This window comes from Choloepus didactylus, chromosome 6 (assembly GCF_015220235.1).
Source record: "Choloepus didactylus isolate mChoDid1 chromosome 6, mChoDid1.pri, whole genome shotgun sequence".
NCBI classification, from domain to species: domain Eukaryota; kingdom Metazoa; phylum Chordata; class Mammalia; order Pilosa; family Megalonychidae; genus Choloepus; species Choloepus didactylus.
In genome coordinates, this window is record NC_051312.1 from 3,083,105 (window position 1) to 3,106,855 (window position 23,751).

Here is a 23,751-nt window from a genome sequence, read left to right on the forward strand (position 1 = left end):
AGTGTTTTCAGCACATGTAGATGGCAAAAATCCCACCTTCTCCACGATCGATGCTATCATTCCTTCCAGGCTTACGTTTCCTTTCACGATGATGTTTCTAGAAGGTTTGTTCCAGAAGGAAGTTCAGAGACGAGACAGTGCAGTCCCCTCAGCAGGGTGGCTCACGCAGTGACTTTCCTGTTCATTGGTCCTGAGCCCCCACATTTTCCATGTTCTCACCCTTTTGCGGGGCTGCAGAAGGTGTCAGCTAACGGGGGGCCCTGAGATGCCCCCTCCTGATGCCCCCCACCCAGCTAAAGGACGAGGGCCCTCTGCCCGGGGTGGACAGAGGTCTCCGTGGTCCTGCTGTGGGGTCTGGGTACAGCCTTGCAACCCAGGGCCTTGGACCCCCGCCCTCGGTCTCCAGCCCCCCATCCCACGTCCGAGCACCAACCGCGGCGAGCGTCCCCCTTCCCGCTCGGCAGCAATGGGGGGGCCGCTTGCCTGGGGTCATCTGAACAGTTAGCCATCTCTGGCCCCAGCCCATCCGCACTCCTCCACCGCACCTTGGAGGTCTCGGTGCCAAGCGGCTGGGGGTCTTCCTCGCTCCCTGCGCAGCTGGGGGCCCTAGGGAAGGCGCGGAGCCTCCGGAGGGGGCGGGTGTGGGGTGGCAGCCCCAGGGCACTGCTCACACCCCTCCCTCCCCACGCAGGCTGCGGGAGCACCACCGCGCCACTGTCAAGGTCATCCGGCGCATGCAGTACTTCGTGGCCAAGAAGCGCTTCCAGGTGAGCCCCCAGCCCTGCCCTCCAGGCGTGGGGCTCCACGGCAGCCCCTCAGAGGCCGGGGCCGGCCACCCTGGGTCCCCTCCCGCTGCTGTGGGGACAGGCCTTGGTGGGGAGGGAGAGGGGTGAGGGGGCCCAGCCCTAACTCTGAGACCCTGGGGACCCGGGAAACAAGCCCCTTTGGGGGTCTCGTTCTCTTTGCAAGAGGCTTGGCCACCGGGGGCCTTTGGAAAGCGAGTGCCCGCTGGGTGAGGCTGCGTTCCTCGGGCCTGGCTCTCCCGGGGCTGGTGTCCGAGCAGGGAGGGGCGACAGCAGGGCAGGGACCCCGGGTTGCCCTGCCAGCCCCCGCAGCAGAGCCGCGCCCCAGGTGGCCGCGCCGGTCCTCCCCGGAAAGCGACAGGCCACCCTGACCCCGGGGCGGGGGGCGGTTCCCGGGCGACCTGCACAGGTCAGGTCTGGCCAGGGCTGTCCCCAAGAATGGGGGCAGGGGGGCCGGGGCAGGAGTGGCCGGTTCACTGCTTGGGGTCAGTGGAGCACAGTGACAGTGAAAACCACGAAGGTGGACGTGGTGGGGCCCAGCGGTCAACGTCTTCCAGGATGGGGACCCCGAACAGGGCAGGGGGCTGTGGGGGGTAGCTCCCAAGGCCCAGGGGACCCAGCAGAGCACACCAGCCCTTGGGGGTCCCGGGGCAGCTCCAGGGCATGGTGGTGTGAACACACCGTCCCTGCGCCTGGTGAAGCAGAGCCGAGAGGACCCCTGCCGGGCCAGTGGGGGGCCTGGTGGGGGACAGGCTGCGAGCCCAGGTGTTCCAGTTTGCTAATGCTGCTGTTATGCAAAACACCAGAAATGGATCGGCTTTTATAAAAGGGGGTTTATTTGGTTACAAATTTACAGTCCTAAGGCCATAAAGTGTCCAAGGTAACACATCAGCAATCAGGTACCTTCACTGGAGGATGGCCAATGGCGTCCGGAAAACCTCTGTTAGCTGGGAAGGCACGTGGCTGGCGTCTGCTTGCCCCCAGGTTGCGTTTCAAAATGGTGCTCTCCAAAATGTCTATCTCGGCTGCAGCAGCAAGCTCCTTCTGTCTGAGTTTATATAGTGCCCCAGTAAACTAATCAAGGCCCACGCTGAATGGGCGGGGCCACACCTCCATGGGAATTATCCAGTCAGAGTCATCACCCACAGTTGGGTGGGGCGCATCTCCATGGAAACAACCTAATCCAAAGGTTCCAACTTAATCCACACTAATATGTCTGCCCCCACAAGATTGCATCAAAGAACATGGCTTTTTCGGGGGGACATAATACATACAAACTGGCACACCAGGGCCCCCTTTTCTGCCCCAGGACACGAGCCGGTGTCCTCCCTGTGGCTCTGGAGGTTTCCGGAAGCAGGGGCACCCCTGCAGCCCAGCCCCTCTCCACTCACGCTGACTGCACTCGGAGACCCCCGGGAAGCCTTCAGTGAGCCAGCAGCTGCAGGGCCCTTTGTGTGAGGCCAAAGGGGGTGCTCCTGGGGATCTCCCTTGTGGGGTACAGAGGCTCAGAGCCAGGGTGGGGCTTGGGGCCCCAATGACCTCACCAGCCGGCTCTTGTGGCTGGGGGCGTGGGGGTGGTCAGGAGGTGGAAGGAGGAATGTGGGGGGAGCCCTGGGAGGTGGAGAGTTTCATGGGGCTCTCAGAGCCACCCCCACCCCAGGGCCAGCTCTCAGGGGTACCTTCCCTTCCTCCCCAACAGCCTGTCTGTCTGTCTGTCTGCTGCACCCCACCCCCTGCCGGCCTCTCTGGCCTGCCCGGATGATAAGTCCCCGGCCAGCCGCCCCTGTGTCTGGCCTGAGGAGCCAGAGGCTCTTAGCCCAAGTCTGTCTTGAACACACGTGTCCACCGTCCATCCGTCTGGACAGGGCGGCGTTATCTTGCCACATCTTAGGCTCCTGGGCCGGCGGAGGAAGGGAGCCTGGGAGAGAAAGCTGACATGCTCTCCCCAGCCTGGCCCCAGCTGGCCACTTGATGGGAGGCCCCAGGGAGCTGACCAGACCCCAAGGGGGGGTGCTGGCTCCCAGATAGACCGTGGCAGGCCCCGGGCTGTCGCAGGCATCTCGGGCTCTCCCGTGGAGCCCCCCACAAGGGCAGGCCAGGGGCAAAGCATGGTGGGGGGGAGGCTCCCTGCTCGCTGGCCCACCCCAGGCCCAGCCCCCTCCTGCAGACCTGCATGCTCTCATACACATATCCCCTTTCCCCTCCTGCAGATGTGCATGTTCACACACACACACACACACATACTCCCCAAGCCCCCTCCTGCAGACATGCATGCTCACAGACACACACACACACACACACACACACACACACACACACACACACACTTCCCCAGCCCCCTCCTGCAGACCTGCATGCTCTCACATGCATTTCCCCTTTCCTCTTCTGCAGATGTGCATGCTCACACACGCACATACACTCCCCAAGCCCCCTCCTGCAGACATGCATGCTCATACACACACACACACACACACACACACACACTCTCTCTCTTCCCCATCCCCCTCCTGCAGACCTGCATGCTCTCACACACATTTCCCCTTTCCCCTCCTGCAGATGTGCATGTTCACACACACACATACACTCCCCCAGCCTCCTCCTACAGACCTGCATGCTCTCACACACACAAACACTCCCCCATTCCTCTCCTGCAGACATGCACGCTCACACACACTCCCCCAGCCCCTTCCTATGGATCTGCACGCCCACACACACACTCCCCCAGCCCCCTCCTGTGGATGTGCACGCCCATACACACTCTCCTAGCCCCCTACTGCAGACGTGCACGCTCACTTGCACATTCTTCCTTTCCCCTCCTGCAGATGTGCACGCTCACACACACACACACTCCCCCAGCCCCCTCCTGTGGATGTGCACGCCCATACACACTCTCCTAGCCCCCTACTGCAGACGTGCACGCTCACTTGCACATTCTTCCTTTCCCCTCCTGCAGACATGCATGCTCACACACACACATATACATGCACCTTCATGTGAACACATTTGTTTACATTCTTACACACACACTCACCCAGCCCCCTCCTCAACTTTTCCTCTCACCCTCACCCTGCTGCCCAGGAGGGGTGGTGTGTGCCTAGCACATCGGCCCCCGGTCTCCCGGGCTGCCTGGAGACCAGGCTGAGGACAGTGGTGCCAGGGCCAGGCTGGGGTAGAGGTGGCTTGGGCCCACCTATGCGGTCGCAGTTGATTTGTCTGGGGGGGGGGGTGGCGGCCGGTCGCTAAATCCTAGGCTCTCAGGATTGCTCGGAGGGTACCGGCGGCGGGGGCTCTTTCCCGGAGGCGAGGGCGAGGCGGGGGACTTGGCCAGGTCCCCGGCGGAGGCGTGCAAAGTATGGAGGGCGGCGAGAGAGGAACAGGCGGGACACGATTCTTTTTAGGGTGAAGAAACCAAGAGAGTTTATTAGGGGAGAGTACAAGCTTATAACGGGCGGTCTAGAGGGCGGGGTAGCTGTAGAGGTTAAAGGCTTGGATTGGTTCTGAGAGGGCGCGGAGGTTGGTTGTTGGGTGTTGCACAATGATTGGTGCATGCGCACTGGCAGTAGGGGACGTTGCATTGTAACGGAGGGGTTGAGTGGTTAGACGAGGGAGGCGGTCTTACCCGGCAAGCTTCCTCCAACGGTTGGTTTTGGGTGAGGAATTGGGGCCTGCCTCCGGCCTCACCTTCTCAGGCCCGGGGGGCTGTGGAGGGCGCTGTCACCCGTACCCACTACCCTCCCCAGGGGTGGATCCAGTCCCCCAGCCCAGGCCCACCAGGTTGAAGCACGTAATCAGTATCCCGCACACCTACCTGAGCCCTGGATCCACCCCCTCCCCCAACACCCATCCTGCCCAGCCTCACCCTCAGGCCTGGGGGGCCGGCCGCCCACAGAAGCCCTTTGGTGCACGGCAGACAGACAGCTACAACTCAGGGACACCCCAAAGGTGTGGACTCGCGAGCAGCCCAGGTCCTGGGCTCAGCCAATGCCGCCACCACAGCCACCGTCACAGCCCTCACCGGCTCTCCTGGGGTGGGGCCAGCTCTGGCTCCCAGCCCCCCTTACTGACCATCTTAGTTTATCCCACTCCTTCCCTGTCAGCCAAAGGGGAGCAGGGCTCAGCACCCCGAGTGGAGAAGTAAGGTTGTCTTCACTAGTCTGTGCCTTGATGCTGTTTTATGGCTGTCGTTGAGCTGAGCTGAGTGGCCGGCCCACCTGCCTGGACACTGCCACCCACCCCCCGCCCTTGGTGGGCCTTGGCTCCTGAGCTATAGGAAGGTGCGAGATGGACGGGTGCCCAGAGGGCTCCCCAGGACTGGCAGGTCCTTCTGTCGGGCTCAGCCGTGCTGTGACGTGGGCTCACCCCAGCCTCCTGGGCCTCGGGGCCCTTGTTCAGTCCCAGAGAAGGCCTGAGTGTTGCTGGTGAGGGCCCCCCATTTGGAGACCTACAGGGGCAGGAACCCTTGGACTTCTGGGTCAGCCTCTGCCCTGCCTTGGGGTTCTGGGGTCCAGGGCAGTGCTGGGGGGATGGGTTGTAAGAGCTTGGCCAAGCTCTCAGCACCAGAAGTAGACGCCCTGGGTAGGTGGGGAGGGCTTGGGGCGGAGGTCAACTGTGACCCTTGACTGGCATTTGGGATCATTCTGCTTGTCCTCTCCTGGCCCCGCTGAGCTGCTGGGCAGGTGAGTGTCGTGGCTCTGAGGCCCTTTGCCAGCTCCAAAGGCTGCACAAGTAGGGGCTCCTGGGTGCTAACTGGGGCCCCCTGGGGCCCCCCAGCCTGACCCCCTGCAGTCCCTTGGGATAGAGCTGGTCTGTTTTCCCGAGGTTCTGGCTTGCGCTGCTCCTCCATCCCATCGAAGGGCTTCTCGGGCCCTCTGTGCCCACCGGGTCTGCCTGTGGCTACCCTGGGAGACCCGGGGCTGCCGTCCCGGGAGCAGCACCACGAGCGTGGCCTGAGGTTTTGCTGACATTGCCACAAGCTCCGTTTCCTCGTTGTGGTTCCCGGTGATGTCACCTGAGCCCACGTGCTCGTCAGCGGAGAGCTGGCACCGGGCGTGCTGTTCCAGCGTTGCCAGGCCTGCTGCGGGGGCATCCTGTACCCCGGGCGAGGCCGGGGCAGTGTGCAAGGGCCGCCACCTGGGGCCCCACGGGGGGGTGGCACTCCTGGGGAGGCCGTGGGGGGTCCACCTCCCCACCCACGCCCGCGGCCACCCCCCGGGTCCCCGGCCCTGCACCGGCTCTCCCAAGGCTGCCTGGGACAGGTGCCGGTCACCTGGAGAGGGAAGCGCAGGGAGGCCCCGTGGGGACCCCAGCGGCCGAGCCTGGGGCAGGAGCCGTGGGGGCAGCGCTGGGGGCCGGACCTCTCCGCCCAGCAGAGCCCGAGGCCGCGCTGCCCTCTGCGTCTGGGCCGGCCGCGGGCACGGGGTGAGCCGGGCTGCGTCTCTGCCCGCAGCAAGCGCGGAAGCCCTACGACGTGAGGGACGTCATCGAGCAGTACTCCCAGGGCCACCTCAACCTCATGGTGCGCATCAAGGAGCTGCAGAGGAGGTGGGTGCGGGGCGCTGGGGGCGGGGCGCATGGAGGGGGTGCAGCAGGGGCTGGGGGAGCGGGAGGGAAGGCCTGAGACCCCCCATGTGGGAGCCTGAGGGTGGAGACGGACTGGCCTCGGGCAGGGGAGGCGAGAACCTCAGCCCCACACTGGGGCTGCATCTGTGGGGTTGGCCAGGATAGGGCAGCGGGTGGGAGCCCCTGAGGCACAGCCCTGCTCTCTGGGCATGTCCCGGGGACCCGCCCGGTCACCTGTGAAGCGGCTGCAGGACACGGGGGTCCTCGGCCCGGCCACCTGCCAGGGCCCCTGGGGAGCAGGTCTGAGGCACGGCCCACCACCACCCCTCTGCCCCGATTCCCTGCCCGTCCCTGGGGGTGTCCAGAAGGACTTTAGGGGGAGAGTTGGTTCCCTCCCCGAGTGGGTGGGTGGTGGTTTGTTATGGGGGGCACGTCGGGCTGCCCCCACCCCTCTGCTGGGCTGGGCATGAGCTGGTCTCTGTCCCTTCCCCTCCAGGCTGGACCAGTCCATCGGGAAGCCTTCCCTGTTCGTCTCCGCCTCAGGTGGGTTTCTGCACCCCTCACCCATGGTTCTGGGGAACCCTGGATGTCAGGCCTGTGCTGGGCTCTTTTCTACCCCCCGCCCCACGGCCCCCACCATCAGTAAGGGCTGCTGGGGCCACTGGAGCACATGGTGAGAAGCAAAGCCAGCAAGGAGCAGCAGGATCGCCCAGGATGGGGTAGCTCCACGCCAGCTTCACTGAAGGTGTTTCCATTTGAAAAGAACTTACCGGTTCCCCAAAACAGCAGCTCTTCCAGGCAGGGGTTTGGGGCCTGGGGGAGGGCGGCTCCCTGGGGAGCAGTGTTTGGGTGGGAGTCAGTGGTCAGCACATCAGCCCAGACCCAGAGGGGCCGTCGCAGGGCTTCCCCGGGCTCAGCCTCCCAGGACTCGGGTTGCTGAAAGCAGGCACCTCCAGCGGCCAGGCAGATGCCAGGGCTGAGGCTCAGAGGCCAGTCCTGTGTCCTGGAGAGGACAGGGCCAGGACCGGTCCTCAGGGTGACCCGAGCCCGGGTGCAAGTGGGAGCTGCCGCGGGCAGCAGGGCCTTCTGTGGGCCCTGCAAGGCCAATGCTGCCCCACGGGGCGGAATCGTAGTCAGCGTGGCCAGCAGGCAGTGTCCACTGTCCCAGCCAGGGGTGTCCCTGACCCCGCCTGATGGGCTGAGAAGTCATGGAGCCGGGGAGGGTGGAGCAGGGACAGTGACCAGGTCTGTGGCTGCCGTGGCCACGTCTGCCCTCTCCTCACTGCCGCACCCTGAGTTCCACACCACCAGGACACATTTCAGAGATGCCCACGTGGGCTCCGGCCCTCTGGCTCTCGGCTCCTCATCACGCTTCTCTCCAGGCCCTGTCAGGGCCTCCCCCTGCCCCTGCCCCTGCCCACCGCCAGCAGCGGTCCTGATCCCGGGCCTCCTCCCTACAGAAAAGAACAAAGACCGAGGGAACAACACGATCGGCGCCCGCCTGAACCGGGTGGAAGACAAGGTAGGCACCTGCGACCGGCTCGGGGGACGGGACCATCGCTTCCGGGGTCACCGTCCCGGGGAGCCATCACTGCTGCCGCCCGTGCATCTCACTCTCCTGGTTCTGTCCCAAGACCCCCTGCCCTGGGTCATCCTGGCCTCCCCTTTTGGGGCCTGATGGCCATGTGGGTGTGTAGGGGGTTGTCTATGCCGCTGTGGAGGGCTGAGGAGGAAGAAGGGGCCGGCCTGTTCCCGGGTGTGGCTGAGGCTCAGGAGCCCAGGGGCCTGGAAGCTTCCAGCAGACGCAGGGGCCAACGCAGGGTGGCCGGGCCAGGCCCAGGGGCTCCGGGCCAGTGGTGGGAACGGGGGCTGGAGCGGACGCCTTGGTGTCGGCGGAGGGTGCTTGGCCTGTGCGGGGCTGAACCCCTGGGGACACTGCTCTCCCTGCCAGCCTCTGGGACAGGCTAGAGCACCCCTTGGAGTGGGTGCTGGGGGCACACCCCGGGCCAGTCCCCAAGCGGCCGCCCACCTGATCCATCTGCTCCTCCCAGGGTGTGTGCACCTGCTGCCTGGCCCCACCGGGCTCCGGGCCGTGCAGGAGGGTCACGGGTGTGGGGGGCTCTGCTCGGGCCGTGGCTCTGCTGCCCTTTGAAGGGCTGTGGTTTGGAGTGGGCCGTTATCTTGCCCAACGGCCTGTCTGTCTACGCAGCGTTCGTCTGAAAGTGCCTGGGAGGCTAAAAATAGGCGCATTTGGGTTGGACAGGAGCACAGGGCTGCTCGGTTTCCCCGGCAACGCCCAGCTCTGGGCCTCGTCCACCTTGGCTGCAACTGGGCGGGTGGCAGCCATGGGGCAGGGGCACAGCCCGTCCCCACACGCGGGGACCAAGCAGCCCCCGATGGCCCCCAGCCCGTCCTGGGTCCCAGGGCCCAAAGCGTCGCTTCTTCCCCACGTGGCACGATTTACACTGGCCCAAGGTGGCCGGTGGGGCCCTTGCCAGGTCCAGCCCAGAGCCCATGGAGGGCCTGGCCCCGGCCATCAGCAGGTGGCCCAGGGAGACCGACCCTGCCCGATGGGGTGAGGGCTGAGACCCAAGGGTTTGGCCCACGAGGCAGAGGCTGGGGGCCCCGTCTCTAGCGGGCAGTGACCGAGGTGTTTCCTTGGGTTTCCCTCGCCCGGGCCGCGGCATCCAGGGGCCCCAGGTGGAGGGTAGACCCCAACAGAAGCCGAGAGGGTGCGGGAACCGGACCCCAGGCTCTGCCCCACCTGTCTCCTCGCCCAGCCCTGTGAGGACCCCTGGCCAGGGCAGCCATGCCCACTGCGTCTGCACTGACGGCGGCACCCAGCACGCGGCCACCGTCCCTCTTCTCACTGACCCAGGACAGGCTGCCCCATCTTGTCCCAGAGCAGAAGCCAGGCATGCTTCAGGGGTGACAGCTGCGGGGGAGGGTGACAGAGTGTCCTGGAGCAGTGCCCCCTCCCCAGGCCTGAGTCTCAGATATCCGGGGGGCCGCTGGTGTTGGAGAATGAAGATACAGCTTTGGCTGGCCAAGGCCAGGGTGGGGGGCAGGCACTGGCCTTGGGGGTGTGGAATTATGGGCCCATATTTCATCTGATCCCGGCAACAAAGGGAAGTGCTTTCCGGAGTCCCTGATCCCGGGGGGCAAGGTTTGGGCACGCGGCGGGGGAGGGCCACCTCTCAGCCTGGGAGAGGCGCCGTCTCCAGGCTGGGGGGGCTCAGGGAGGCTTTGCAGGCACACGCGTGGCCCTGGCCTTACCCTGTCCCACCGCCGAGGAGCTGGTGAGGCTGGGGGACCTGGCAGGGAGAGACGGCCCTCTGAGGGCATCGAGCGTCTCCCCCATGCCAGCCGGCGCCCGTCGGGGCAGGCCCTGGCAAAGGGCCGCTGGGCCTCAGGCCATCGCAGTTATCGCCAGGGCCATCAGGGCCGTGAGCGGCTCAAGCAGAGGCCTGCTCACTACAGGAAGCCGGGACAGGAAGTCCAGCAGCCGCCCAGGCCCCGGGAGGCCCTCGGCGGTGGGGATGCCAGCTGGAGCCCCAGGCCTTCCCCACCAGCCCTGCACTCCCTGCCCCAACACCCTCTTCCCGCCAGGCTGGCTGCGGGGTGGGAAGGGAGCCCCACTGGAGGGGGCTGAGCTCTGATGCTGTGAAATGGGCCCCTCTAAGGACGACTGGGCCCACCGCCTCGGGGCTGGGTGCTCTGAGGGAGGAGAGAGGGGAGGGCCTGTGGGGGACACCGCCACCTGGGCACCAGCTGGCCCCACTCTCTGGGGTGGTCCATCCTGGAGGTCCGGAAGGGGTCTGGGGTGTCGGCTGGCAGGGAGTTGCCCGGGGAGCCAGCTGAGCTGGTTCAGGGGTGCCCGGCAGGGAGCCCCCTCCTCCCTTCCGTCCCAGTCAGAGAGCCCAGTGGGAGGATGAGCCCGTGGACTTCCTTCCTGCCCAAGTCTTTGCCCAAACTCGAAGCCCCCCAGCGGCCCTCCAGGGCACCTGCCAGACACCCCCGTCCCTGGCCTGGCCGTTCAGGCTTGGAGCACATGGCAAGGCTTTCTTGTTTTCCAAGGAGAACAGCCACCTCCCCACCCACAAGCCCAGACTCAGACACTCACGGACACCCTCGCTTCTGAGACCCACTCCCCATGGACCTCCCTTTCATTGTGAAATGGGTGGGGGTGTCTCAGTCCTCTGTGCGTTCTTTGTAAGAATCGTGAAAGCCACCTCACACTGCCTGGCTTCCCCTTAGTTTATCACCTTCTTTTTTCTGGAAAGGACTCGTATTTGCCCAAATAAATCCCCTTTTACAGGTGGGGAAACTGAGGCCCAGGGTGGTTGAGCAGTTGGCTCGTCAGGTGTAGCCTTAAGCAGGCGACAGGCAGGTAGAGGCAGAGAGGCATAGCGAGAAGGAGAAAAAAGGAGGCTTTCATGAGGCTGAGGGATCTGCAAGAGGACGGGTAGACGCCGGGGCTGAGGAGGGGGCCGGGGAGGGTCCCACAGGTTGATGGTTGGGAGGGGATTTGGCCTGATTCAGGGGCTGGCGGTGCCTCTCCGGCCGCTGCAGCTGGAGCCCTGGGAATGCAGACCCCTGCCTGCTCCGCAGGCTGCCGCCCCCAGCCCCCCACCCCCGGCCTCCCTGGGCTGCCCTGGGGACCCTGGCTTCTCCCCCTGGCTGCTCCGACCGTCCTAGCCCAGCATCTGTTCTCAGCTCGGCCCCCAGGACCTGCCACCGTGTTTATTTTGCAAGCTAAGCTCATGCCGCTTCTGCTGATGCCAGGAGCACAATGGGCTGGGACAGTCTCTCTTTTCTGTTTTTGCCGGAAACATTCGTGTTCCACAGCTGGACACAGCAGAGTCCCAAGTTTCCAAGTGCTAGTTGGGAGGACGCTGTGGGGGAAGGGGTTTCCACCTCCTGGCACTCCTCCCCTGCCACCTGTCTTAGAATGGAGGCACACGGACCCCCGGGCCCGGATCCACACACTTCCATCCCTTCAGGTGGCAAGCAGGCCCAGGGGCCCAGAGCAGCAGCCCACAGACCACACCTCCCTCCTGTCCCTCATCCCAGAGGGACACCTCCGTGTTCCCAGGCCCACGAGCTGGACGCCTGGGCATGATCATCCTGGACAACCCCTACAGCCACGTCAGTGCCACGCGGCCTGGCCTCTCCACCCCACTCCTGCCGAGTCAGGCCATCGGCGTCTCTTGCATGGATTACTTCTCCAGTCACCTCCCCGAACTCCCTTACCCACAGTCCTTCACGTTGCATGTTACTCTTTAAAATGCTGCTGAAATCCGTGTGCTAACATTTTGTCCAGGATTTCTGTATCGTTGTTTATGTATGCCACACATAACATTATCTTCCTTTCTTGTACTGTCCTCCTCGGGACAAACGCCTCCTTTGGCATCAAATGCACGTGTTTCCTCTTTTTCTCCACTCTGGAATATTTTGTGTAAGATTAGAATAATTCTTTATTCTTTGGATGTTTGGTGAAACTTGGAAATTCATGTCAGCCTTGTGTTTTCTTGGCAAGATTTCTAACTAATGATTCCCTGACTTGATTGGTTATGGGACTTTTCAGGTTTTCTATTTCATCTTGCGTCAGTTTTGATGAGTGATATTTTCTAGTAAATTTCTAGAGTTGGGCAACCAGCATCAAAATCCAGTTTTAGAACATTTCCATCACTGCCAAAATTTCATTTGGTCTAGCCCGCAGCACCCGTCTGTTTTCTGTCTCTGAAAATTTGGCTTTTCGGATGTGTCATATAAATGGGATCACACAGTAGGTAGTCTTTAGTGTCTGGCTTCTTTCCCATAGTAGAATGTTCCTGATGTCCAGCCATGTCACATAATGTATCAGGATTTCTTTCCTTTTTAATGCTGAATAGTCTGCCATCGTATGGGTATGCCACATTCTGTTTATGCAGTCACCATTTGATGGGCATTTGGATTGCCTCCAATTTTTGGCTACTCAGAATAACGCTCCTACAAACCTTCATGTACAAGTCTTTACATAGACATATGTTTTCATTTCTCTTGCGTAGATGCCCCAGAGTGGAATTAATGGGTCACATTGTAAATCGCTGTTTAACTTTCTAAAGAAACGTATGATGTGTTATCCAAAGTTTCTGTACTATTTTACTTTCCCACCGGTAATGTGTAAAGGTTAAATCCTTGCAAATACTTGGTATGGTCTGTCTTTTTCATTTTGGCCATTCTGTGAGCATATAATGATATCTATTGTGGTTTTGATTTGCATTCCCTAACGACTAATGACGATAAGAATCTTTTCATGTGCTTATTAGCCATTCATATGTCTTCTTTGGTGAAATGTTTATTCAGCTCTCTTCCCCATTTTCTAATTAGGTAGTTTGTTGTATTATTGAGTTGTTTTGGATACAAGTCCTTTATCCGATATAGGACTTGCAAATATTTTCTCCCATTCTGTGGCTTGTCTTTTCATTTTCTTAATCGTGTCTTTCAAACACAAAAGTTTTTCGTTTTAATGAGGCCCAATCTATCATCCTTCTTCTTTTATGCTTTAAGCATTCTTTATGCTTTTGATGTCGTATCTAAGACTTCTTTGCTTAGACCAAGGTCATGGATATTTTTTCCTGCTTTTTCTTTTCAAAGTTTTATAGATTTGGCTCTTAAATTTAGGTCTGTGACCCCTTTTGAATTAATTTTAGGGTTTGGTATGAAGTAAAGACTAAGGTCGCTTTTTTCCACTTACGGATACCCAGTTGTCCCAGCAACAATTGTTGAAAAGGCTCTGTTTCCCCCAATTCAATTGTCATGGCATCTTTGTCAGAAACCAATTGACCATAAATGTAGGGTTTATTTTTGGACTCTCAATTCTGTCCTGTTGTTCTGTATGTCTGTCCTCACACCCATGCTGTACTGTCTTGATTATTATAGCTTTATAGTAAGTTTTGAAATCAGGTAGTATAACTCTCCAGGTTTTATTCTTCTTTTTCAAAATTGTTTGCCTATTTTAAGTTCTATGAATTTTCATAAAAATCTTAGGATCAGCTTGTTGATTTCTAACAACAATAAAAAAGCCTTCTAAGATTTTGTTAGAGATTGTGTTGAATCTCTATCTCCATTTGGGGAAAATTGACATATTAACCTTGTTTCTTCTAATCCATGAATGTGGTATATCCCTCCTTTTTTTTGATTTTTAATTTCTTTTGGTGATTTTTTATGGTTTTCCATGTATACATCTTGCACTTCTTTTGTCCAGTCTGTTCCTCAATATTTAATTATTATTATGCTAATGTTAATAGAATCATTTTCTTAATTTCACTTTTGAATTATTCATTACCAGTATTTATGAATACAATTAATTTTTTATACTGATCTTGTAAATCGTGACCTTGATGGACTCATTTATTTCAGCAGTTTTTGTCACTGTTACCGTTCACACCTTAGGATCTTCCTCATATAGGACCTTGTCATGCATGCACGTCGTGTGTGAATGTATGAAGATTTACTGCTTCTATTCCAATCTGGATGCCTTTAATTTATTTTTTTGCCTAATTACACTGGCTTGAAACTTTGGTGAAATGTTAAATAGAAGTGGTGGGAGCAGATCTTATGAGGAAAGCATTCAGTTATTCACCAGCAAGCATGACACTGACTAAGGTTTTACATGGGGTGTCCTTTATCAGGTTAATGCAGTTCCCTCCTACTTCTAGCGTGTTGAGAGTTCTTATCTTTTTAAATGCTTTTTCTACATATATTGAAATGGTCATGTGGATTTTATCCATTATTCTATTAATACAGTATAACACATTATTTGATTTTCGGGTGTTAAAACAGCCTTGTGTTCTGGGATAAATCCCTTTTGGCCTTGGTGTGTAATGCTCCTTATTTGTTGCAGGATTTGAGTTGCTAAGGTTTTTTTAAGAATGTTTGCATCTATGGTCTTGAAGGGTATTGGTCTGTAGCTTTCTTATGATGTCTTTTTCTGGCTTTGATATCAAGTTTTGCATCTTTTTCTTTTTAATCCTTTATATACTAAATGCTTTATGACTGGATTTTTAAAAATCATTTATTCCATTTACACATAAAGTAATTTCTAACATATCTGGATTGATTTCTAGCAATGTCTTTTGTGCTTTTCATTTGTACTAACTTTTTAAAAAATGTTTCTTTTGCTCATCTTTCTGCCTCTAGTTGGATTGATTATTTCTTGTTCCATTTTCCCCCTGCTCATACAGAGGGTATATATTTTATTGCTGTTCTATTAGAGATTAACTTAAAAAATTATAAATGGATATATAACTTGCCAGAGTTAATTGTTATATTTGCCCACATCTTTAATAAAATAAGGACCTTAGAACACTTATACATTTTGTTGTTATATATTTTAGTTCAATTGTGTTTATTTTTAGCACAATAGTTCATACTTGGTAGTGTTTTGTAGAATCAATATTCACTTAAGTTTATTCAACTTATTTGCCAGTTTAGTCTCTCATCATTTATATTTTTATCACAGATCTTCTTTCTGGGATCAGTTTTTTTCTGGCTGAAGTTTCTGCTGATATCAAAAGTTCTCAGATTTTATTTGTTTGAAAATGACCATTTTGCTGTCATTCTTTAAAAAAACAAATATTTCCATTGGGTATAAAATTCTAGGTCCTAGATTAAGAAATTTATTTTCCTCTTAACACATTTAAAATATTATCAAGTTGTCTTTTGGTTTCCTTTGTTATTGTTGAGAATGAAGATGACGATGAGATTTGCTCCTTAGAAGGCAATGTATTATTTTCTCTGGCTACTTTTAAGATATTTTCTTTAACTCTGGTGTCCTATGTTTTCATTATAATATGTTAATGGAGATTTCTATTTTGTTTTTCCTTCTGCTTGGATTAGTGGGATTCCTTAATCTGTGGTTTGGTGTCTTGCATCATTTCTGTATTATTCTCAGCCATTATCCCTTCAGAATTTTTTCAGCCTCATATTCTCCCCCTGGAATTTACATTAGACATTTAGTAGATCATCTCAACTCTCTCTGTGTCTTTTTACTTCTTTTTTTAATCACCTGGTCTGTATTGTATTCTAGATAATTTCCTCTGAGCCATCTTCCAGTTGACTAATTGCTACTTCAACTGTGTCTAATCTGCTGTTAAACCTGTTCCATTGACTCTTTTATATTAATCATATTTTTATAGAAATTCTAATTGTACTCATTTTTATATGATAGATCATTTTATACTATCTTCCTCACTACTTATATATTCAAACCTTTTTTAAATTCTTGAAGCATATTTAATATGGCTATTTTTTATTTAGTTTTGGTTAATCCCAGTATCTGAGGTCTTTGTGAGTCTTGCTTCCCTGTTTAGTTTGGGTTTTGTCTGCTGGCTCTCCTTCATAGTGTTTCATTTCCTTTGAGATTTTTTATTTGTTTATTTTTTTTACTGTGAGCTCACATATCTTAAAATTTATCTGTGGGAATTTTTGTGGAGTTTAGGCCCTCCCTAGGGAGGATGTGTGTTTACCTCTTCTATTAACCAGGCACATGAGAGAACTACCAGCCTGAACTTTAAATCTGAGGCTCAAAGTTTTCTAGACAAGTCAAGCAGGGACCAGCTCGTGAATATGATTTCTCAGGGCAGATATTGTCCCCTCCAGTTTTCTTCATGGTCCTCTCTGGGAGTGAGGGGTGGACTGATTCCCATTGACCTTTCACGAGAGTATAAGCCAAGACCCCCACCTGGGCCAGGCCTCATCACCCATCACTGGTGGGGCTGTGGAAGCCAAAACTTAAGTTGACCCATTCATCAAATGCCTTCAGGACACCTTTTACCTCTGTGGGATCCGTTTCACTGAGTTTTCAGCCTGTAGCTGCCCTTATTTCCTGGCAAACTTGGCAATGCTGGTGCATCTTTCTCTCTAACTTGCAGTGTACTTGGGGGACAATCAGGATGTTGTGTGGTGGGATTTTTCTGGGCAGCCTGGCTCCCCTGGCTCCCTGACCCGGCGCAGGCCCATCGATGTGCCATGTCCCCATGGAACTGAGAGGCACTGGACGTTAGTAACATGTCCTGCCTGGCTGGCCCCTGGAATCTTAGTAATAGGTGGGATTTGAGGAATGAGTGGTGTCTTGAGCTGGGTCTCCAGGAGGTCAGGGGGGCTGGGGTGGGTCCTAAACCCTCTAACTTGTACTGGCATCCACCTGGCCTTACTCAGCTATGAGCCTTTAGACCAGCGACGGCAAACTACAGCCTGTGGACCAACACTGGCCCCTGGTCTGTTTTTACACTGAACACATACACGCACAAGAGAATATGTGACAGAGGCCCTTACACAGCCACAAGACCAACATAATACCATCTGGCCCTGTGCAGAAAACGTTTGCCAACCTCTCCCTCCTCCAGGCCAGTGTTGTTGAATGGAAATACAATGCAAGCCACACATGTAATTTAAAATCTTTAATTGTCTAGTAACCACATTAAAAAAGAAACAGGTGAAAATAATTGTAATGTATTTTATTTGACTCAGTAGATACAAACAGGTATCATTTCCATACATAACCAATATAAAAAAATGATCAGAATAGATTTTCTTTTATTATCATTCTGAGTCTTCAAAAGCCAGGGTAGCTTTTTGCACTTATAACTCTTCTCAATTAAGACACTGAGTTTCTCTCAGAATCCTTCATCCGTGTTTAGATTTCACAGAATTGACAGAAGAGTAGCTTCATATACCTAAGTCATTCCAAATGTACTCGAAAGTTTTCCAGTAACAGAACTGAGGATCTGTATGTAAGTTTTAATTAATTAAAATGAAATGAGATTTAAATTCAGTTCCTTCATCTCACGGGGCCACATTTCCCGCCCTCAGCAGCCACACGCGGCCGTTGGCTCGGACACTGGCCCGGGCAGCTCAAGGCGGCTTTTGTGGGCCAGGGTGGGGGGGCCGAGCCCCAGCATCTGACCCAGGCCAGGCCCAAGGAGGGGCACGGCGGACCCCGAGCAAACAGGCCTGTGCCGACAAGGGGCGACATCCCGCATCCCAGCCTCCCCTCCGGGCCCCTCTGTGGTCCCTGCCCTGACTCCCCCAGGTCCCTGAGGACCATCCACCCTGGACCTGGCTCCCGATTCCCACATCTGCCTCCCGATGCTGCAGTTTCCCTCCTGCCCGGCTCCCCGCGACCCCCATGGGTGCCAGGAGGCAGGGTGAGCGGCGAGACGGCCGCATTCCCAGGCCGACCCACTGGGGCGTCCGCTCCTGGCACCGGCTGAGTGCGGGCCGCCTGGCACGGGCTGGTTGCATCAGAAAGCCGGGCAGCCCCAGCGGGCACGGCCACCGCCCACCCCTCACCACCCCCCCGTACCCTGCCCGTCTCTTTCCCTTTTCCCTCTGCCATGGAGTTTCTCTCAAGTGACACGCCCGAGAAACGCGGAGGTGTGGGGCCCCCTCCTGATCACAGGGTCCCCTTCAGAGGCCGTCATTAGCTGCTATTCTGGGAAGTGGCTATTTTAAGTTTGGTGTATTTTTTCTTTCCTGAGAAGCCGTCTTAGTGGATGGCACGGTCCTGAGGTGTGGCTCTTCGGGCAAACCACACAAGCCCTGTTTTGTCTCGGGTTTCAAAGATAAACCTGGAATGAAAGCGCCGTTTGATGCCGAGCCTGCCACCCTCGTTCCTGGGTGGAGGGGTCGTGCCAGCCGGGGGGATCCGGGCACCCAGCACGTGCCCCTGGGGCGGGGGGGCTGCTGCTCCTGCAGGGAGGCTGAGGGCAGAGCCCTGCAGACGGGGACCCCCACGGCCTCTGGGGAGCCACCCCAGCATCTCAGCCCCCTGGTTGCTCGCCCAGGCACCAGCCCCCCTCCCTGCAGGCCGGGCAGCCCCCAGGGGCTGTGCACAACGGCCCAGCTTTGGGGGGCCGTCCCAGGGCCAGCAGCCCAGGGGAGGTGGGGGGGTGCTCGCCCCAACAGGGCCAGGGAAACCCCCGTGGGAGTCCCAGCAGAGGACAGTGGGCTCCGTGTGGGGAGACGCTTTCTTCGCTGTCGCTGTGGGGATGTGCATCAGCTCCCACAGCAGAGCTTCCGGAAGGGAATCCGTGTCTGTTCAAGTGGGAGACACACCTGCCCTCTGACCAGTCAGGGAGACACGTACGGGGTCACCTATCGTTCTGTTCTGTGACAGCTGGAAGCTCGGAACAACTTGGTTGTCAGCGAAGGAAGTCAGATGAGCAGGGCAACCCCAAGGCAGGGACATGGGCAGCCGTTGGAAAACGAGGTGGTCGCCGTCACTTGCCAGGAACCCCTTCATGGGTGGCGAAGCAGGAATCCCAAGTCACCACGGACAGGACCCGTTTTCATGAGAACCTGCGGCCTCGGCTAGAATGTGGGGAGGGCACCGAGGCCCTGGCTCGCTCCGCTCTTGGCGCCCGGGACGGCCTCGCTTTCCCCACAGCCACCCTCGCCCCTCAGGCCCTCCCCGGGCTGACATGGCGGCAGGGGATGGGGGCTCCACCGGCCAGGCCCCCGCTCAGGCCTGATGACCAGAAGCCGCACATCCCTCTCGCACCGTTCATGGGGCCCCACACCAGGGGGTCTTGGAGACATAGCCCGGGCGGGCGGCCACTGCCCAGCCACAACATGGGAGGGCCGGGGGCTCCCTGGAGTCGTCCCTGGAATAGCGCATCCGTCTGTCCAGCAGATGCTGCGGAGGCTGGGGCTCAGTGTCTCCGGGTGCTGGGGCGGGCCGGCTTCCACAACAGGAAGTGATCAGTTCCTGGTTTTGGGGGCTCAGGGTCCAGACTCAAGGCTTTTGCCAGCCACGTGCCCCCTGAAGTCCATTGGGTTCTGGCAGGGACCTGCCAGCAATCCCTGAAATGCCTATCTCCATCAGGCAGCCGTCTGTCCCCCCATCTGTCTGCTCCTGCCGTGTCCAAACCTCTGTCCTCTAAGGGCTCCAGTCGTACTGGCTCTCAGTGCACACCCCCCGGTCCAGCCTGGCCTCACCCTCAGCGATCGCAGCTTCTGATGGGTTTGTGCACAGGACCCACGGTTAGGACACGGGCTTGGGTTCCACACGTCCGACTTCTTGCCAAAAGACCAGGCCTCCGCTGGCATGAGGGTCGGTGGCTCAACCGGGCCCTGACCCCCAGGGGCTGAGTCCACCCTGTGCAGCCAGGAGGTCATCACAGCCGCCACACCCGTCACAGCCGCCATCTCACCGTCTCGGGCTGACTGTCCCCGGGCACTGCCTGGTCAGGGTCCGGGACAGGGAGGGTCGGAGGCACAGTGTCGAGATGGGGGTCACAGGTTCAAATCCAAGGCAGGCCAGGGTCCACGCCCACACCCAGGGAGGGTCGCCGAGTGCCAGCAGGGGGCCCAACTCAGGGGTCCCACCCTGAGGACCCCGTTTGACCCGCCCCCCGGGTCACCAGATGCCTGCCTGAGGCCCCTCCTTCCAGCCCCCCAGGGGTTTCCCTGGATGTCCCCTGGCTTGATAGGCCCTGGTGCCCCAAGAGTTGGTACTTCCCCTGACCCCCCGTGGGGCATCCACCTGCCTCTCCCCCCATCTGCCCCCCAGACCCTTGGCCTCGGCCCCCCAGCCCACTTGCTTCTCCGCAAGCTCGCCGTGGACCCAGAGCCTCCGGAACGCTTGGGCCAAGCCGCATTTCACCCGGTCTGGGCCTCCTGACCCCTGACCCCTGCTCCACCTGCAGTTCGAGCTGGCCTCTGTGTGTCCATGCCCCGGACTCTGCACCCTGAGCTCAGGGGCCCCACGGCTGTGTCCCAGCGCCAGCACACGGAAGAGGCCCCGGAAAACGTGTGGAGCAGGCCCAGGGCTGGTCCCCAAGCTGGGCTGGTTCTGTTCCCACTGGGGGCGAGAAGGGTGCCCAGGCTGAGCCAGGGACACAGAGCTGGGGGTGGCGAGGGGCCGGGGCTGGGCTCCCATCTGTCGGGGGGCAGACCCCCACCCCCCAGCTCTCTCCTGAATGACTCTATTTTAGGCCTCAAATATTGGCCAGGAAGGAAATTTACATTTTTTTTTTTTTTTTAATTTAGCTCAAGTCTGTGTCAGCTTGTGAGGGTGTGGCCACTTTGGAGGGGAGCAGGTGTGGGCAGCGGACAGAGCCGAGCATGTCGGGGTGCGTGGCGGTGGCCGTCGGCCCTGAGCACCCACCGCGGGGTGCTGTGGGATCAGCGCTGCGTCATGGGGGCCGGGCTGCCCGCAGGGCACCGGGCACCAAGGGCAGGTGGAGCTGGGCCCCGCCTGTGTGGCCGGCCCTGCCGCTGCCCTCGCAGACCTCAGAGAAACATGTATTTTGGTCAAAATGGGCCCCTTTTTAAACTCGTCCCCTGCGGGTCGGGGCGCAGCCTGCCCTTGGCCAGTCTGCATATTAATCAGCCGCGTGGTCACCTCCAAAAATAGATGTCCCCGCTCGGAGGCAGGCCCGGCCCGGCCTGGAGGGGACCGGCCTGGAAAGGGGCTGCTGACCCAGGCCGTGGCCAGGCCGGCTCGGGCAGCACTGGACCGAGAGGGCGGAGAGAATGAGGATGAGGGAGAGGGGGCCGCGAGGCACGTGCCCCCCACTCCCAGGACCCACCGCTGGGTCTGCTGAGCCGCAGCCCCGGGACCCCAGAGGCCATCGGGCCGGGTGGCAGGTGTCAGTGAGCAGGTCCCCGCCGTGAAGCTCCCGGGGCGCTGGCCCCACGGGCACCGGCCTCCTGCCTGGCGTTGCCCCTTGGCGTCCCCAAAATGGCTGTCTCTGCCCTTTGCAGCCTGGGCCCGTGCGTGCGAGCCGCCGTGCGGGGCTGGTGTTCATTTTGCCGAGTGTCCTGCCTTCCCTTGCCCGGGTTCCGAGCGCTCCAGAGACGAATGGAAATTTTTGTGGATTAAACACAGTGCTGAGGAGTGCTGGGCTGTTTGCCTTGGCGGCTCGTTCCCTCCCCACCCCGGGTCCCCATCCGCTGCTCCCCACCCTCATCCGACACATCCATTCATGTCTCACTGCCCGGGTCCCCCCACTGTGCACAGCCCTCGCCCCTCGCCCGCCACCCCACCCTCCTCCCTCACTCCCAGGGCCTTGGCGGGGAGGGGCAGGGGCGGCCGAGAGCAGGGCAGCCTCACCCCCTCCCCAAGCAGGGTGAGGGAGGAGGGCTGGGAGGGTCTGCTTCTCTGGGGCTCTTCTCAGAGGGCCCCTCTGACCTGCAGATCCTCGTCTGTGCAATGAGGGCCACTGTGCAGACCAGAGGAGCAGTGAGTGGGGGGGCTGGTGGGCCCAGCACCCAGAAAGCGCCCCAGACCCAGGCCCTGTCGCAGTGCCCACCACTCTCAGGGAGGCACAAGGTGACCTGATGGGCCTCGGCCCTGGCACCCGGCTCAGAAGAAGCCCTCAGTGTCCCGGTGAGCTCGGGGCCGTTGGAGGGGAGACCGGAGGGTGTGGTCTGCGGGGCAGGGGGAGCGAGTCCTGTGGGGAGCAGGGAGAAGTGTGTCCCGGGCAGTGGGCGCAGCACGTGCAAAGGCCCTGGGGTGGGCTCGTGTCCGGTGTGCCGGGCCGCACTGTGGCCACAGCCGTGGGGGACATGAAGGTGGGCAAGAGGGGAGGGTGGGCAGAGAACCCTGGCCTGGGGGCCACTGAAGGATCAGAGGCTCCCCTCGGCAGGGATGGGAGGGTTGGCACGGAGGAAGGGCCCGGCCCGGCTCACGTTTCCGACGGGACCCTCTGGCGATTGGCGAACAGGCTGAAGAGGGGCAAGTGGGGCGGCGGGGAGACCGGTGGGGACGGGGTCATGGCTCACTCCGTCCTGCCCTTGCCCCCGAGCGCACAGCCCCCCTCTGTCCCCGCCGGCCAGGAGCCTGCAGGTCGGATTTCACACATGAAGAGCCAACTGTGTCGGCAGCGAGGTCACCGCCGCCCAGGGCCGCTCCAGGCAGCCGTGCCCGGCCGCCCCTCCCGGTGGGGCCTGTGGACGCCCCGTGACCGCCAGTGCCCACCACGGGGGCGGCCACCCCGGGCGGGGCATTCGGCGAGGCCCTGGCAGAGAACCGGGTGCTGGACTTCAGGCCAGGGGGCATCCAGCAGGTGCCAGAGACCTGGGCTTTAAGGTGTCATGGCGTTCCTGGGGGCCATGGCGGGGACAGCCAGCAACCGGGAGAGGACTGTGCTGTGTCCCCCACACCTGCCAGCTTTCTGGTTTAGGAGGAGCCAGAAGTTACGGGAGCAGAAAGAAAAGAAAACAGGAATGCTTCTGAAGCACAGTCTCCGTCTATCCATCTGTCCATCCATCCATCCATCCCTCCTGTGTCCGCTGGGCACCAGCTGTGTGCCAGGAGCTGCCACTGCGAATGGGACGGGCTGGTCCCTGCCTCCTGGACACACAGACAAGTGGGGCTGGGGGAGGGGGAGCTGCACACCATTACCCACAATTCCTATCCACCAGCATGCAGAGGGGCCTGGCAGTGGGCAGGGGGTGCGTCCAGCCCGAGTGGCCTGTTGCACTAGCAGGGTGGGGCCGTCCGAGGCTGAGACAGGAGGCCAGGGGGACCCAGAGAGGGGCGAGGGTGGGCTGACCCCGCCGGCCGGGTTGGGGATTCTGGATCACCCCGAGAGCCCGGGGGACGGGCCGGCTCTGACTCCTGGGCAGGGCAGTTGGGGGAGCAGCGAGGGGCAGCTGTGGGGGGCAGGGGTGAGGCCAGCACCTTGGGGCCATTGGCTGGACAAGCAGGAGGAGGGAGGTCAGCGAGGAGGCCCCGGGTCTCAGCTGTGAGCATCTGGGTGGGGGCACTGTGGGGGGCAGCCAGGGACGGGCAGGTCCTAGGGGCGAGTGAAAATTCCCTTCCAGACAGTTGAGTGATTGGGTGGGAAAAGGTTGGGTGGAAAAGAATGAACCCAGCCTAGTCCAGAAGGGGCAGGGCCCAGGGCCGAGGAGGGGAGGTGGCTGCCATGAGGCGGGTGGGCGCTGGGGGCAGGGGGGACGAACGGGATCCCCTCGGGCACAGCTCAGTGCACCCCAGCCCGGGGCTGGGCCAGGTTCTCAGAGAATGCAGCACCTTAAAGACACAAAAGGGTAAAGTGGGCGGGCACGTGGGACCGAGAGGGGTGTGGGCTCCAGAGAGGCCACTGGTCAAGGCAAGGCAGGTGGGGATGGCCACCGGCTGGGAGAGACGGGGAGCCTGAGACTCGAGCCACTGCCCCTGCCCCCGTGGCCCACCTTTAGCGCCAACACCACCACCCAGATCCCCGCCTGCTCCTCCAAGTGCCCATGAACGTCCAGGCCCGCCCAGAACGCCTTGTCCTCTGAGGCAAGACGGTGGCACTGGGGACGAAGACGTGCGCAGCGCCTGCTGGCGGGAAAGAGCCGGGCAGGCCCGGGGCGGCTGGAGCTCTCTGTACCCTCCAGTCGCAGAGGGAGG

The 23,751-nt window shown here is 58.8% G+C and overlaps 1 protein-coding gene across 1 annotated transcript in view; it reads left to right on the forward strand.

Annotated features, from left to right (window-relative positions):
• The window catches only part of KCNQ1 (potassium voltage-gated channel subfamily Q member 1), a 277,922-nt gene that overhangs the window by 211,029 nt on the left and 43,142 nt on the right, over window positions 1–23,751 (forward strand). Inside the window, 4 exon segments of the mRNA XM_037839412.1 lie at window positions 692–767; window positions 6,250–6,344; window positions 6,859–6,905; window positions 7,823–7,884. Coding sequence (XP_037695340.1) covers window positions 692–767; window positions 6,250–6,344; window positions 6,859–6,905; window positions 7,823–7,884 — 280 coding nt within the window.